This window comes from Buceros rhinoceros, unplaced genomic scaffold (assembly GCF_000710305.1).
Source record: "Buceros rhinoceros silvestris isolate BGI_N320 unplaced genomic scaffold, ASM71030v1 scaffold282, whole genome shotgun sequence".
NCBI classification, from domain to species: domain Eukaryota; kingdom Metazoa; phylum Chordata; class Aves; order Bucerotiformes; family Bucerotidae; genus Buceros; species Buceros rhinoceros.
The window spans coordinates 17681-32544 of NW_010399292.1; the positions used below are offsets into that span (position 1 = coordinate 17681).

Genomic DNA, 14864 nt, shown 5'->3' on the forward strand with positions numbered 1-14864 from the left:
TAGGGAAAGCACCAGTTTCTCTCAGACAGAAGAGGCTGTGGAGGTTCTGTTTATTTCATTTGGATGCGTTTATGCAGAGATATGCTATATGGGAAAGTCATGGGGTCAATATAATGCTTGTACGTTGCTTTTTGTGGTACATGGACTTAGGCTGATCCTTTGCTCAGCAATGAATGTCACTGGTAATTAACTCTAAAGCAGGCTTTTTGATGGTACTTTTTTCCTTGTATTATTTAATGACGGAAGAGAAACAGTAACATCGAGCCAGCCACATTTCTCTAACTCAAGTGTGTTTTGGCTTGTTCAGTCTACCTGTCTTTCATTTCTGAATATGGTTCTTAAATTGGTAGAGGTTTTATTTTTAACTCTATTTTGTGTTTTTCCCAATTTCAGTAAAAGGAAGATAAAAATAAATGTTTTGCTCAGAATTTCAATATTTCTTTCTGAATCCTGCTAAAAATTCTTGAGCTGGAGAATTTTTCCACTGAAAAGAATATAAACTTCATAAGCTTTCCAGCACAAGTTTTCTTAACCACTTTAATCTTTCCCAGATTATTAAAGCCCCTTTCACCAGAAGAATAAGACAAATCTTTGATGGTCTATGCCACTGTAAATAGCAGACAACTGGAAGTCCAACAAGAAGACATGTGGAAGTCCGAGGGTTAACACTGATTTCAATTTTTACCTGATATCAATACACATTCATGCTGTTTTCTTCACTTGAGCATCTCAGACTTGGTGCTGTTGTTGCAGGATAGAAAAATTCAGCAGTAACTCAACAACGTATGTCAATACAAGAAAAACAGAGGTCTCTTTTCTATGGCAATTTTCCGTTTCACTATTACTCTCTAAAACATATTTCGTAACACCCAGCTGTGAAGTTTTGCTTTAAAAATGTTTCATGAAACAATTCCTAATATGCATTTCAATTGTCTGTGAAAGGGAAAAGTTATTATAGCGGTTTCAATACCAAAAACTAGTCCATTGTGATCAACATGAAAGAAGTGGACGTGCCTTTTGCTAATGGAACCCTGTATGTATCCTTACCTTTTAATTTCCTATCATAACAGTAAGAATGAAAACAAAGGACCCAAGTACAAATTGTTCTAAGCAGATTATTCTTATTCTTAAAATGTGGAATGAAAGCCATGAGAAAGATGGTTGAAATTGCTCTGGAGGCAATAACTGCATGAAGAAATGAACTAAGGAATGTGAGAATTCTTGAAAGCAGCTATTGAACAACTGAATTTTTAATTATGGATTTTTTAAAAAGCAACCGTCAGTCCTAGTTGATAAATACATAAGTATAGGTCAGCTGTCACTAGGGTGATCAGAGCTTGAAGAGCAATCTTAATGCAGTTTATCTCTTTCTCTAAATCCATAAAGAAGAACACTCATCAGAGTTGCAAAATGGCCACCTGCAGCAGCTTTGCTCGTTTGGATTTAGTGACCTTCATAACTAAAGTGGCATTACCGGTCTGGGAGAGATGAGTCATCAAATATTAACCCAAAGAATTTTCTTATCTGAACCTTCATTCAAGGTTCTTTTCATCTTGTTCTTCTTACAATACATAGATGTAGGAATGCTTCAGAGATGAATGAGACAGACTGACACAACTGTCCTACCTGATACTATATTCTTTGATAACAAGCCAACACTATTTACTCTGCAAGTCAGAAAAATCCTTGAAGTTCTACACATTAAAAACAGTCTCCCAGGGGACAAGCTCTGGACCTTTGCCAGTGCTATACTGATCGATGCATCCAAAACTAAAGAAAACCGATCATGATTGTGTTCTAAAGAATAAAGACTAAATGTAAAACTGATGGCTTTTTCCAAAGCATGTCCAAAGCAAGGACATTACTATGCATGTGTATTTTTACTAGCTCTAAGAAGCTTAAGTTCAGGGATTGCCTTGGAACCACCCACAAAAACGAGTCAAAACAATAGTAAAAAACGTCCAAGAGGTGAAGACTCTGAAGCAATGAGAATCCTTCAGATACTTACTGTATTGAAATATCTCTGTGTTTGTGTTGTGAAGCCTATGTGAAGCCTGAAGACATTTGCCTGATGTATTTCCCTCTGAAGAGCTAAGCTGTGAACCAGAGTGTCCTTAGCTTGGAAATGTGGGAAGGCTAGGCTCAGCCTGATGATGGCAGCCAGCACAGTCTTAGGGACGACATAGTTCGAATATGGAGTCTCAGCCTGCCCTCAAAGTATGCTTCTAGTAATGCAGAAGAAGAAGGGGGTCTTGTTTTGCCTGAAATAGCAGTGCAGAGGGGCGCAGGGCTGCCCCAGCTCCTCTGGAGGCCAAGAGCAAGAAAGGCTTGTGCACAGCTGAGACTTTCATTTCAGAGTGTGTCTGCCTGTGTGGCAAAACAGTCTTGCTTTCATTTTTAGAGCAGTTGAACATTTCCATTTTCCTCAAATGCAAATGAGGGCTTTTACAACTGAGCTTTTTCTACTACTTTGTGCACAGCTGGCTTTTTCATGCATCGTTTTCTTAAACGACAGTAACACCTATTCACATCCTGTGGATACAAGATATAACTCCCTCTCTCACTGTCAATTTATCTATTTACTTGATTTCTGTCACCCAGCACTTTAAGCTCTCCTTCTGGATCCTATCCGTGCTGTAATGCATTTAGACTTAGTGACCTGGGTATGTCTATTTTGGTAAATCAAAGACGTCCAGGGACCAATACTTGTTCCCAAGACTGAGTGGCACCAACTGGTGTGTATCTACATTTCTTACTTTTAGCTGTCTCTGTGGCAGATTTACCTTGAAAGGAACAAGGTAAGTCAGCCAGCTAGCAATGAAGCAAAGCGTATGACTAGATGTGTAGTGCTTGAACTATGTTTGTAGTCTCCCTTTATTCAGCTGTGAGGATGCAATAACTGAGTTTGTGCTTCTTTTGAGGAAAAGCATAACAAAAGCAGAATTGTATGTATTTGTTTATTTTGACCCTTGAAAATGTTCACTGATAGTACTTTCAAATGGGAGAGGGTTTGAACAAATAGGGTTTAAATTTCTGGTGAGCTGTAGCTTTCCTGCACAACCCTGGAGAAGACACCAATGCCCTCAATATATCAGCTTCTGAGAAAGGAAAAGGAGGTTTGGGGAGGGGGGGGAGGTCTGTTGTTGTTTGGTTTTTTTTCTCCAACTGTAGTGTTGTAAGGATGAGAGCAACTTTTGGGGACACTTGGATATAGTGTCCCCATTTTAAGATAAAGTGTAGCCTCAGGAGATACCCTAAAAACACACTGGAGGGGAATGTTTGGTACAGGACTTTTACCTGTCTGATTTTGCCACCTGCCTCCTTTCCTCCTTACAAAGTGCTCCTTATAGTCTTTCCTCTCACTCATGATTCTGCATGAGACCTTCATTGTATCTGAACCTTTAGCCTGAGATGGGTGTTTGTTTTTTCATCACTTCTCTGTCTCCCCTTGCTTTACAGCGGTTCTCGTGCTAAGAGTGACAGTATGCATAAAAACACCACGGTAACCTCTGCTTTTCCAGCTTACCAATGGCATAAAAAATGATTCAAAATGTTCTTCCAGTTCTTTGGCCAGAAAACCCTCTCTCCATCATTAAAACAATCTCATTAATACAGAAATTATGCGCATAAAGTATTTTTGTGTGCAGTCTTTGAGAGTGCATTTATTTTCGTGAACAGGGAAGCTTAGCTTCTGTTTTGAATAAGCTAATGCCTCAAGAACTATGCTTATAAAGTTGATACATCTTTTATTGTGATATGTGAATACTGAGTATCTTCATAATTTGTTTTATATTTTTTCAGATATCAAGTATTCTTAGGAGACCTTAATAACATACTTTGCTATATTAAGTACAGTGATTAACATATGTGCACAGACTTTTAATTTTCTCTTTCTTTGTTTCTTCTGTTCAGTGACTATTCATTTTTATTTCTTTACTATTTCACAGGAGTTAAGTTCATTCTTGTTGGTTTGTCTTACTAAACTCACAAGCTAACCACCTTGGTTTCTCACGACGTCCAATTATGCATTTGGAATTTGACTCTCAATAAAGCCCAGCCTGTCTGCTCTCTTAGTAAAGCCTTAAATTACAGGTCAGAGTGGGCACTGTACTTTCTCTGTCCATCCCGACAGCACTGTTTCTTCCAGCAGCAATCTCCTAAGGAGCGACTATCCTGAGTACCATTTCTCATTATATTGCACACCAGATAACAGTGGCCAAAAGTCTACCCACTGCTGTGTATTGCCCACCTTTACTTCCCTTGAGACTTCCTTGCATGCTTTGGACACCCCTTTTCCTAAAGTGGCCCAAATTAAGAACATGTAGCTATGGCTTGTCAAAGACAGAGCTTCTCATTAGGCTCTGCCTGAAGCAGGACATGAACTCTAGCCCTCTTGACACACCAAGAGAAGAGGCTGTGGAAGCACAGTTGTGGGGCAATCACAGCACTCGGGATGTCTTTGGGAATGCTCTAAGAGAAATAGAAGCCAACAGAAGAGTCCAAAAAGAAATGGGAAGCAGTGATATTTGGCAACAATGAAGAGTGTTCCACCAAAAGGGATGGAAAGAAAATAGCTGGTTTTCTAAAATGTCATGCTGTGTTTCTGATTATGGAATGGTTGATCAAACCAGAAGAGACAATCCATCAGCGCAGAGTGAGGAGAAGGCATGAAGGGATCTCAGGGGATGGACCAAAATTAACATCTCCATCCTTTCCTTTAACTGAGTGTAAGAAGTAATCTGGAATTGGATTGGAGCTAGCCTCCAGGGAGTCAAAGTAGGCACAAGGAGACAGATAAGCGTTTTCTCAGGGAAAGGAAAAGATACATGATAATTGCACGTTTTGTTTTTATGTGGGGTTAGCTGTCTTTCACTCTTTATAATAGCAAGAAATCTGTGAAATAATCTCCCAAGCAGCCAGAGGGTAACGCTACAGTGAAGAAAGAGTTCTTCCATCTTCCTTGCTCTGAGACTCCTGCTGAGGCAGCGATGAGAAAAGCTTTTTTTTTTTTTTCCCCAATCAAAGCATTCAACTATGAGACAATTGTGACTGCTTGCTGAAATATTTCCCTAGTGTTAACCTGAATAACCATTATACCTCTGGTGACAATCTCAATGTTGGCTTTGCTTCTTTCATTGTATTTTCTGCATGTAACCATCATGTCTGTAAATTTATGAAGGTATCAAACCAAATTCTCACAAAAGATCAAGTTATTCAAAATATTTCTAGACATAAAACAGTTTGAAAGTTACATATTTTACCAGCATAAACTTAATCTTTCTGTGTTTTGGATGATATATTTATTTTGGGGGTCTCTTGAAGGTACAGCCTAAATGCTGCTGGGAAAGATAAATTTGGATTAAGAAAAGAAAAAAGCTCAGAAGTGGTGAAGTGTTTACTGAGCTCTTCCACCTCTCAGAGTCTATTAGAAATAAGGGTAGGAGCTGAAGAGGGAGCACGAGTAAGGAGAGTGTGAACAAAAGAGGCTGCTGGATAATGGGAAAGTGAGCTGCAATATGCCATCGCATAGACCCCCAAACCCACTGTTGTACATAGTGTGAAGTAAATCCACCTCCATATGCCCCCTGAGCAGCCTCTGAACACATGAAGCTCCAGGCTGACAGAGATACTTCGGGGAAAGTTACAGGCACCCTAATGGTGCTACTCTGCTCATCCCAAGCAGTGCTGAGAGCAAGGCAAACTTTCAGGACATGTGTGCAAGAATTATTGTCAACACAGAAGGCTTGTGTTGGTCCTGATGATACCACCAGAGTTTCAAATATACACTGCATATGAAATACACCCTTTATTTTACCAGGTTTTCGCCAGCAGACTTCATTTACTTTCTGCATTTCCACAAAATTAGAATGTGTAGGATTCAAAATAGCTTTGCTGGAAAATGGTAGATCATTTTACTACTTCCTGTTCCTTCCCACAGAGTATCTGAGGTTTTTTTGAAACTAGAATGCAAGTTACACACAAAAAGTACCAGTTGCACAACCAACCAGTGTTTGTTGAGGAGTAATGCTGAGGTAACATTTTAAGACTTCCAGGGCTCTCCTGGAACTGCCTTTCTGTAATCTACACAGTATGCAGTCTGGGGAACAATCAGCACACATCATGCAGCAGTTGTTGTGGGAGTACTTAATTTCCATCATGATCAAAACTAGCCATGACCATGGCCTGTACCTCTTCAACTAGTCAAAAGCCTGTTTAGAAGATATCCCACTGGACAAAGGATGATTTTCTCCTTTCTCTAGCCCACTTATCCAGGCTAAGATATGATGAATCAGGGAAGCTAATTGTGGGCTGTGCTTACCACAATTACTCTTTATGTTTTGATATCTGGAGTGTGAACACTTTGGTTCAGGAAAAGGAAACCACTCCTCCCATATAGCAGGGAGCAAATCTTTCACTTATTTGTCACACTACTAAAGGGGCAGCTAAATTGATCAGGAAGCCCCTTGCAAGGTAATCTTTGGCAATTCAGTTTTTGATTAAACTTTCCTTTCAGTGGTAAGCTGGGCTGGAAAAAATATTATTTTGTTGAAAATGAACTTCAAACTCTGAAAATATTATCCTCTCTTAATATCCAAGTGCACCAAATTGTAGACTGAATAAAACACAGTGTCGCTTTAATGTTTGGAACATTTACTATTAAAACAGAGTATCTCAAAGGCTTTTTGTACTTTAAATCCAAGCACGGCAAGGGCATGAAGAAAACACATTTCTGGATGTGTTCACCTGTGGTCTATGGCTAAATGCAGAAAGAAGGAGGTTCCTCCCTTCAGAGGTTTTGCTCCCATTTCTCTCCTGTTTCCCTGAACAGCTCCGTCCCAGTCTAAAACCATAATGCTTAACATTTCAGTGATGCAGTTTGCATGTTAAAGGGTTCTACTGTTACTGACTTTTTTAAAGCATGCTTCATAATGAATGATTTGGACTGAAATATAAAAGGGAAGTTATCTTCCAGAACAGTGTAAGACTTACAAATAGGATTACCCACATTGGTGAAGTCAAGCCTTTTAGTAACTAAAGGAGAATTTATCCCTTACATGGTTTATTAGACTAATTTCAGGCACATGGGAACAGTGTTCTGTGTTGGTGTGATATACAAGGAGTGCAAAGGGCATAGAATGATCATAATCTAAACTGGACTCTAATTATTCAGGTATTTTTAGTTGATCAAGAACAAGCCTCATACAAATCCCAGCAACAGCTTTAATGAAAAACAGTCTTACTCCATCAGCAATCAAGATAAAGGCTCTACAATGAAAATAATTAACATTTTGGAAGAGTTAGATAAAATGTTCTGAATAGATCAGAAAAGATGGCAATAGTTGCACAAAGGCTTCCTATAGTACAGGAAAATGGAGTCTTGAAGTGATGGTGTGTTGATTGGTAGACAATATTGGTAGACAATATTGGTAGACGATATTGGTAGACAATAGTAAGAACCTGGAAAGTATCATGCAAGGAATTCTTGCATTTTTTTTCTAAGGACAAGACTCTTCATGTTGTTGTTACTGTTGTTGTGAGGAATTGTGAAAATGAAGAAAATGAGAAGACTGCAGCAAAAGACTGTGACAGCCAATTAAATTGTATTTTCCAGGGTTAACCCACAGCTAAAATGATACACCATGGTAGAAGAAAAGCTTCATATGTCGCCAACAACATGTCATCTCCTCTTTTTACTGAGAAAACAATGAAAGACTAGGTTGATAAGCATGTATTTTTCTCTGTGACTACAGATTCTTCCAACAATGGCACTCTCAAGGTGTTTTCAACCATTAATCATTCTTACACAGTTGAAGGTCGAATAATTCACTGCTTGCTTGATTATTTTCCAGACGCTAATGAAACCACATTAGGAATGTTTGATAAAAAATATGCTAAAATCAAGTAGTTGGAACCCTGACTAAAGTTAAATGCAGCTAATACTGTTGTTAACTCTGGGTTATGTTCCCCTGTCAACAAGTCAATAGAAAGTAAGAAAGAAAAATCGCCTCTAGCTTATTGCTCTGTATGTAACAACAAAACTGAAAAATACTGTCTAATTAAACCGTCATTTGATTTAGAAAAAACAATCAGTCACTCTTCCTCATCTCATTCAGTCATTTTTATCAGCAAATTTTTCAGATTTAAAGGGGAGCTTATAAAATTTGAATGGGAATAATTATTCTCCATGAGACAATTACTTGAATACTGTACAGGTAAAAGGACCATGGTTCTTGGTTTTAGAAGTTACTTTTGGATGCAAAGTGAACATTGTCAAGAGCCAATTTTAAAATCCCATTTTTTCAAAGATAACCTTGTTGGAGGTGATAGAGAGGTTTTCAGTGACAAAACGTTACTTATTAATTTTGGATTGTACTGAGAGTTTCTTGCAAGTATAAATCTTGAAGGTAGAACAACTTGGTTTTTTACATGATGAAATGTATAAGATAAAGCATTCATTTAAGGGTAATTTGCAAAAAAGAACTAATGATAAATTCTTTGTTCATAAGCTAGTCATCATTGGAGAAGAAAAAGACACTTCACTCAGAGGCACACATTAGCTGTCAGAAATGAGGTTTTATATTTTCATACGATCAAACCAAATACAAATAAACTGAATTAATCTTAATTAAAAGCACTAGTCTTTCCAGAAACAGTAAAAACTATTGATAATTTAAAAATTTTAAAAGGTCTGATGTTATGTTGTTAGAGATTCATCTGAGTACTTGTATATGTCAGGAGCCTTTGACTGGGAAATATTCTCATATTCTAGTTCCACATTCTTCCTCTTTCAATTTCCTAAAAATTGTTTACTTCATTAAAAAAATGCCAACATTTTCCTTGTGTAATCAAATTTGGACAGATTGTGGAATCCTCAGACTCAATTCTGATGAAATTTTTAAGTGTTGGGAATTTAACATGTAACATACTTTATTAATTTACTTTTAAAGCCAAAAATAATGAAATCTATTAAAATTGATAATAAATTATTCTTGTATCAATCACTCTAAGTTCATAACTGAATTTTGCATCAGAACAATTTAACATTATTTCAGAAATATGTAGTGAACTAAATGAAATAAGATTTCCCTAGAATTTCTCTTCGTGTTAACGTGTAGACCTATTTTTCCTCTTAGGGTTGGCCCTTACTTTTTCTCAAGGAGAATATAATTTCAAAAGTGTGACTGCTCTGAAGTGTAGCTTCAGTTAATGCATCTAGGCACAGTGTGAAGACAGAGTGGAAGATAGAAGGATAGAAAAATAAATAGAAAATAAGCAAGATATCAGAGCAAGAGATAGTCACCACCACGTGGATGCAGTGGTGTCCCATTGGTCACGAGTTCTTTGTAGCTTGGGTGGTGGACCTTCCCGGGAAGGCAAAAGCTGCTTACTTTTACCTTCTTTTATATATCTTCAGCACACGGGTAGTTTCATGGTGCTGTCCAATCCGGTAATAGCATGTTAGCAACTTTAAGTGCTGTCCACGAGACGAAGTTCTCCCTTATCGACATCAGTGCAAGTCGGACTAGCTGTTTTCTGATGCCCAGAAGGCTTAGCAGGAAGCGTGAGAAACGTGTGATGGTCAAGGTTGCCTTTGTGGTTGTCAGTCCTTGTTTCCAAGGCAGATTGCCACAATCTCATTTCTCAAGGTTTGAGACAAAGGCAGATGACCACAGACATCCAGTTTCTCAAGGTTTGAGGCACGAGCGAGGAACGAGTGGTCTCCTTTCCCAAGTGCAAGGCATCCTGTTGCTCATAGATGGAAAACGTCACAACCCCCAGCTGACTGGAGATGTTTGAGATATCAGCAAAATGTTTCCCATGACATCATTTCATGGAGAACATAGTTTCACCATTTCACCACTGGGAAGAAGTCTTAATGAAAATTTTGCTGGTTTTTATTTCTCCCTGTGTTCATTATAATAGTCCATGGTTACTGCCAAAAAATAAGGAGGAAAAGAAAAACTCAGAAGGATATTAACAACACTTCTGGTGCAGTAATAGAGCAGAACATAAAGAATATTATTAGAGTTGTAGGACATTGCTTCAATGTGTCATCATTTCATTGAAACTTGATATCCTGCCTCAACTCTCTAAATGCAACCATTGCATTTCGTTAGGATCTAAAATGGCAGGTATTACCTAGCAAGTGAAAAACATTCCTTTCTTATATTATATTGACCTGTACATGAGACCAACATAGAAACCTTTCTTCTGGCAGTTTCTTCTTGGATGCTGTGTGTTGGAGATCACTGTACCAGCTTTCTGCAGAGCAGTATATGGAGGCTGTTGTCTTCACTGGGAACAGAGTATCTGTTGTCAGTGAAGATAAAGGTAATTTTCCTGAAGTGTGCACAGGCTTATCTCCATTAGAAGTGAAGGTCTGCCAGTTTTGAACGTGACCTCTGTCACTTCCTCATAGAGTGAATACCTAAATATCATACCCCATTATCTTTTTAGTTGAAGACTGAAGCATTTTCGAAGATTAGTGTAAAAACTACACTGATCTAACATTCATTTCTAAAAAAGATTGATGAAGAAATAAAAAGGGTGAAATTCTGGTTCTGATAGTAAATGGAAATGTGCATTTGTTTTTACTGGGAAAATACTGTTTTGTATTTGGAACATTCTGACTGAACATTGAAAATACTTTAAATAAAAAAAATAGTGGTAAAGTGCTAAAAAGTCAATGCAACTAGTATCAAACAACTTTGACTTTTAAAAATATACTTTTGCTTTTTATGACTTCAGTTTACACAAAGAAAATGCCTTTTTTTTTTTTTAGAAAGTACCAAATAACTCAGAAGATCTGTGAACCATTTAATCTGAGTTGAAATGTTTTTATTAAGGTGAATGGAGGTACAGTGTCTCATTGCAGAGATATTTTGAATAATGATCATTGCTAACATGTCCTAGTTGCAATAATAAGTAAAGGAGATGATGAAAAATGAGAGTTAAACAATGGTGGGTCTGCGTCTAGGCTAGTGTAATCCTTTTCTCAGACAGAGTAGTTTACCTGGATGCAAGTCACAATGATACATTTGTAATACTTCTGGTGCCCTCTTTGCTTAGATCTATCTTCAGTACCTTCTCAGGACACTGTATTATGGAGCTCAAGGTCTTTCTTTCCTTTTACAGGGTAGAAATCTGAAATATCCCAAATCCTAAAATCCTAAATATCATCAAATATATGTGGTACACTAGAAATGAACTATGGCTACTCCTAAATTTAGTCAAAATAAAGCATTCATATAAAATAACCCCAAATATGAATATCATGCAAAAACTTGTCCTGTAAAAAGACAGCACTGTCATTAGCCAGCTGTGTACATATGGTCTTTGATTCTATAAATATTGATTCTCACATGTGAGCTAAAGAAAGCAACTCTACTAACTCAGCATTTGGAGAAACCGTAGACATGTCTCACATATTCCTCTCTGTAGAAGCGTAATGCGCCAAACTCTTGTCACAGGACTTGCAAGGACTAAAATTTTACAAAGCTGGTTGTAAAGAAACAAGATCAACACTGTACCTTCTCAAGCCTGGTGAATTAGGGGTGTCCTTTCTGAATAGTAAAGGTACACTGTGTACATTACATTGCTTCCCTTAATTACGTGGAAATGTACAACTTTGTGTTCATTGAGATAAAAGTATCTTCAGATACAAATCTACCAGTTTACCTGAGAAAATAAAGCGACTTATACAATGAAAAAGGGCAATGAGATAGGCTGTGAAACAAAATGGTCCTTAATGCCCTTGGTAGCTAGGCTTTAATTCCTAAGGTGATCTATTACCCAGTATTTGTATACATGCTAGCACCACCTACACATCTGTTGATTATTTGCCATCTAGAGATGAGAGTCCCAAAGTGTGTTTTGGACTAGGATCACAGTGTCAGTGAATCAGGTTTCCTAGTGTTGTAACATCAGCTTTGGAAGGATGGCTTGACAAAAATGCAGTAAAAATCGCAGGAAAACCAGACGGCTCTTTGCAGAAATGCTGTCCTTAGTTCAGACTCCAACTCTTCTAACTATCTATTAATTAAACAATATACAACAGTGTTTGTAGAATAGCATTTCTTTTTGCACCTTCTGTTTTATAACTTAGGAACAGACAAACAAAAATGCAATCACAGAAAGTTCAGAGTGGTCAAAGGCAAAGACATGCCAGACTTTCCACACAGCCTTAATTCCCTTTTGTTCAGATGTACGAAGAGTGCATCTACCAGGGCACCTAAGGAGAGTATTTCCTCTGGATTATCCCCAGCCCCTGTATTACCCTATATTGTAGATCACACACTTTGTGTCACATCAGAAGATATCATCCCTATCATGACGTGGCCAGCCCTGAGATACTGTCTTTCATGACTTGGTCAGATGGCTGTTTCCACTGGGTTCACAAGTACGGCCATCTGCAAAGAGAAAGTGGAACATAAGCCAGTGAAATGTGACCTTTCCCGGTCTCTGGCGGCTGGATTTCACAATTCAAATGCTGGATTTTACACAGTTTCTTCCATGGGGTATTAAATGCATAAATCAGTGTGTTTGTATCTTCACCTATATAATTTTGTCCATTTGCCTGTGTGCATTTTAACTTCTGCAGTTACACCTACTATGACTGCTTACCTACAGAAATGCAGTAGTAGACATGGAGTGAAAGAAAGAATGAGATTCACCTAAATTATTATAATTCACCTGTTAGCCTATGAAAGGCAGTAAGCTAGTGACTGCTCAGTTCTTAGCATTTGGACTACACGAAGTGTCTGTAAAAAAGCCTGAACTCGCCTTTTCAATTTTGCTGTAGTGCGGCCTGAAAATAGTGGCTGAACAATTGATAACAGAACAATTAATTTATTGAATTTACACAACCTGTTCCCCAGAAGGCATTGCCATAACCAGGGGAATTTACCATTCTCCAGCTTACATGTGTTGCTCCCTTTCATCTTTCACACCTTTTATCAGTCTGCCCTATGACAAAGAAGTCTCTGCAAATTGTACCTTGTGACTCTTTAGAGACAATGAAGAGAATGTGCTAGCGCAGAAGTTGTTATGGCACAGAACCAAGGCCAGTGAGACGTCTGATCTCTTTTCTAAAGCAGCTAGAGGAGGGGAAAAGGGGGAAAAAAATTCCTCAGGCAATAAAAAACCAGGCTCCATTGGCCTGAACAACGTATCCTGCTGCTCTACACTCGGATAGACTTTATCAAACATCAGACAGTAGCGGTAAGTGTGGAACTGATTTCAATTTGCGTATCATGCTTTCATTGCAGGAATATCAAATTGATATATTTTTTGCCCAGACGTGGACAGATAGCCGTCTTCGCTTCAACAGCACCATGAAAATACTCACCCTGAACAGCAACATGGTTGGCTTGATCTGGATCCCGGACACGATATTTCGCAACTCAAAGACGGCGGAGGCTCACTGGATCACCACTCCCAACCAGCTCCTCCGCATATGGAATGATGGCAAGATCTTGTACACTCTCAGGTGAGCAGGGGTGAAAGCGGCTCCTGTCTCTGGTATAGTAGTAATAATTTTCAGCAGTACCTTTGTTCTCTGCTGTTTTCTTCCTGATGCTTACCTGACTATCCTTGACAAATAATGAAATATTCAGGTGTAAGTGCTGCTGAGTTTAAAACACAAAGACTTGTCTTTCTGAAAAAGAAACCTTGAGAATAAGAAATAAGTCTGTCTGAATTGTAGAAGCTTGGCGTTTTAGTGCTTGTAATAAAATCAGGAACATGTAGTGCCATAAAACCTGTCAGAAACCTTTCTGATCAGAGTTAGATGTAAGACTGGATAAAGTATTTCTAGATTCCTGCTAATGCCAATACTTGATTCTTCAAATATTTCACACTGAAAGATAGTCTGTTACACCTAATCACAAGAGTGAATTGCTGGAGGAAAGTCTTTTAAAGCTTTTCTAATCTTTGTCATACGAGCAGCTGTATGGTAGTAGAAATGCAGTATATATTTGCATTAAAAAAGCCTTAGGAGATCAAAATATGTATTTAGTTATGGAAGAGATTAATTGCTCAGAAGGGAGTTTTGCCATAAGCCATATTCCATACTGCAAACTTGTTTCTGAAACATCCTTTTCACGCTACTTTTTCTTCAGTGACCGTATTCAGCCCTCTCTGTGCAACAGCATACAGTGATCATACTTGCAATTGCAGCTGGGATCCAATAGAAAGACATTGGCAAACAATAAAAAAGATTTAAACATCTGGAAAAGCAACTGATATTTTTATTGCCTTTTTCTTTTTAGGCTTGCTCCATTGTGAAGAGCTCTTGCTTATTTCAGTAGCCTTTAGCTAAAGGTTTCAGTTGTTAAGATGTCAACTCCAATACCTCTTGGTTGGGTGGTTGGGTTTTTTTTATTTTTTCTGTTAAGTCCTGTTTCAGTATTTCAGAGCAAGTTACGTATTTACCTAATAGTTGTTAGATTTACATACCTACCACTAAAGAAACTATTTGTTGAATGGACTGCAAAATTTTTTTATAACAGCTAAAAAGGAAGTAATGCTAGACCCGGTGGATTGTTTGAATAAACATTTTTAGTTTGCGAAAGATATTTTAAGCCTTTTTCACTTACTCAGGTCAGCATCCTTTTTACATAGAAGGAGCCATTACAATGAAAATTGTTCCTTGATAACACTGTGTAATTCAAAAACAATTTATCTGACTGAAGTGAGCACTCGGAACTGGTAAGGCGTGGAAGCGGTAACTACTGTATGCCCTGATTCTATCAGGCCTTGATGAGTGCTCTGTATTCAGGAGAAAGTGTACGAGGTTCAGCCATGCTCCACACATTTCCATCATCTTCCCTGCCTGCTTTTGGGTATGAATGCACTCCTGCTGA

The 14864-nt window shown here is 38.1% G+C and overlaps 1 protein-coding gene across 1 annotated transcript in view; it reads left to right on the forward strand.

Annotated features, from left to right (window-relative positions):
- Window positions 1-13253: 13253 nt before the first annotated feature.
- Window positions 13254-14864, forward strand: part of LOC104489246 (gamma-aminobutyric acid receptor subunit gamma-3-like) — a gene marked incomplete at its 3' end in the record, with an annotated part of 106423 nt that continues 104812 nt past the window's right edge. The window contains exon 1 of the mRNA XM_010131388.1: window positions 13254-13489. Coding sequence (XP_010129690.1) covers window positions 13254-13489 — 236 coding nt within the window. The remainder of the gene's footprint in view (window positions 13490-14864) is intronic.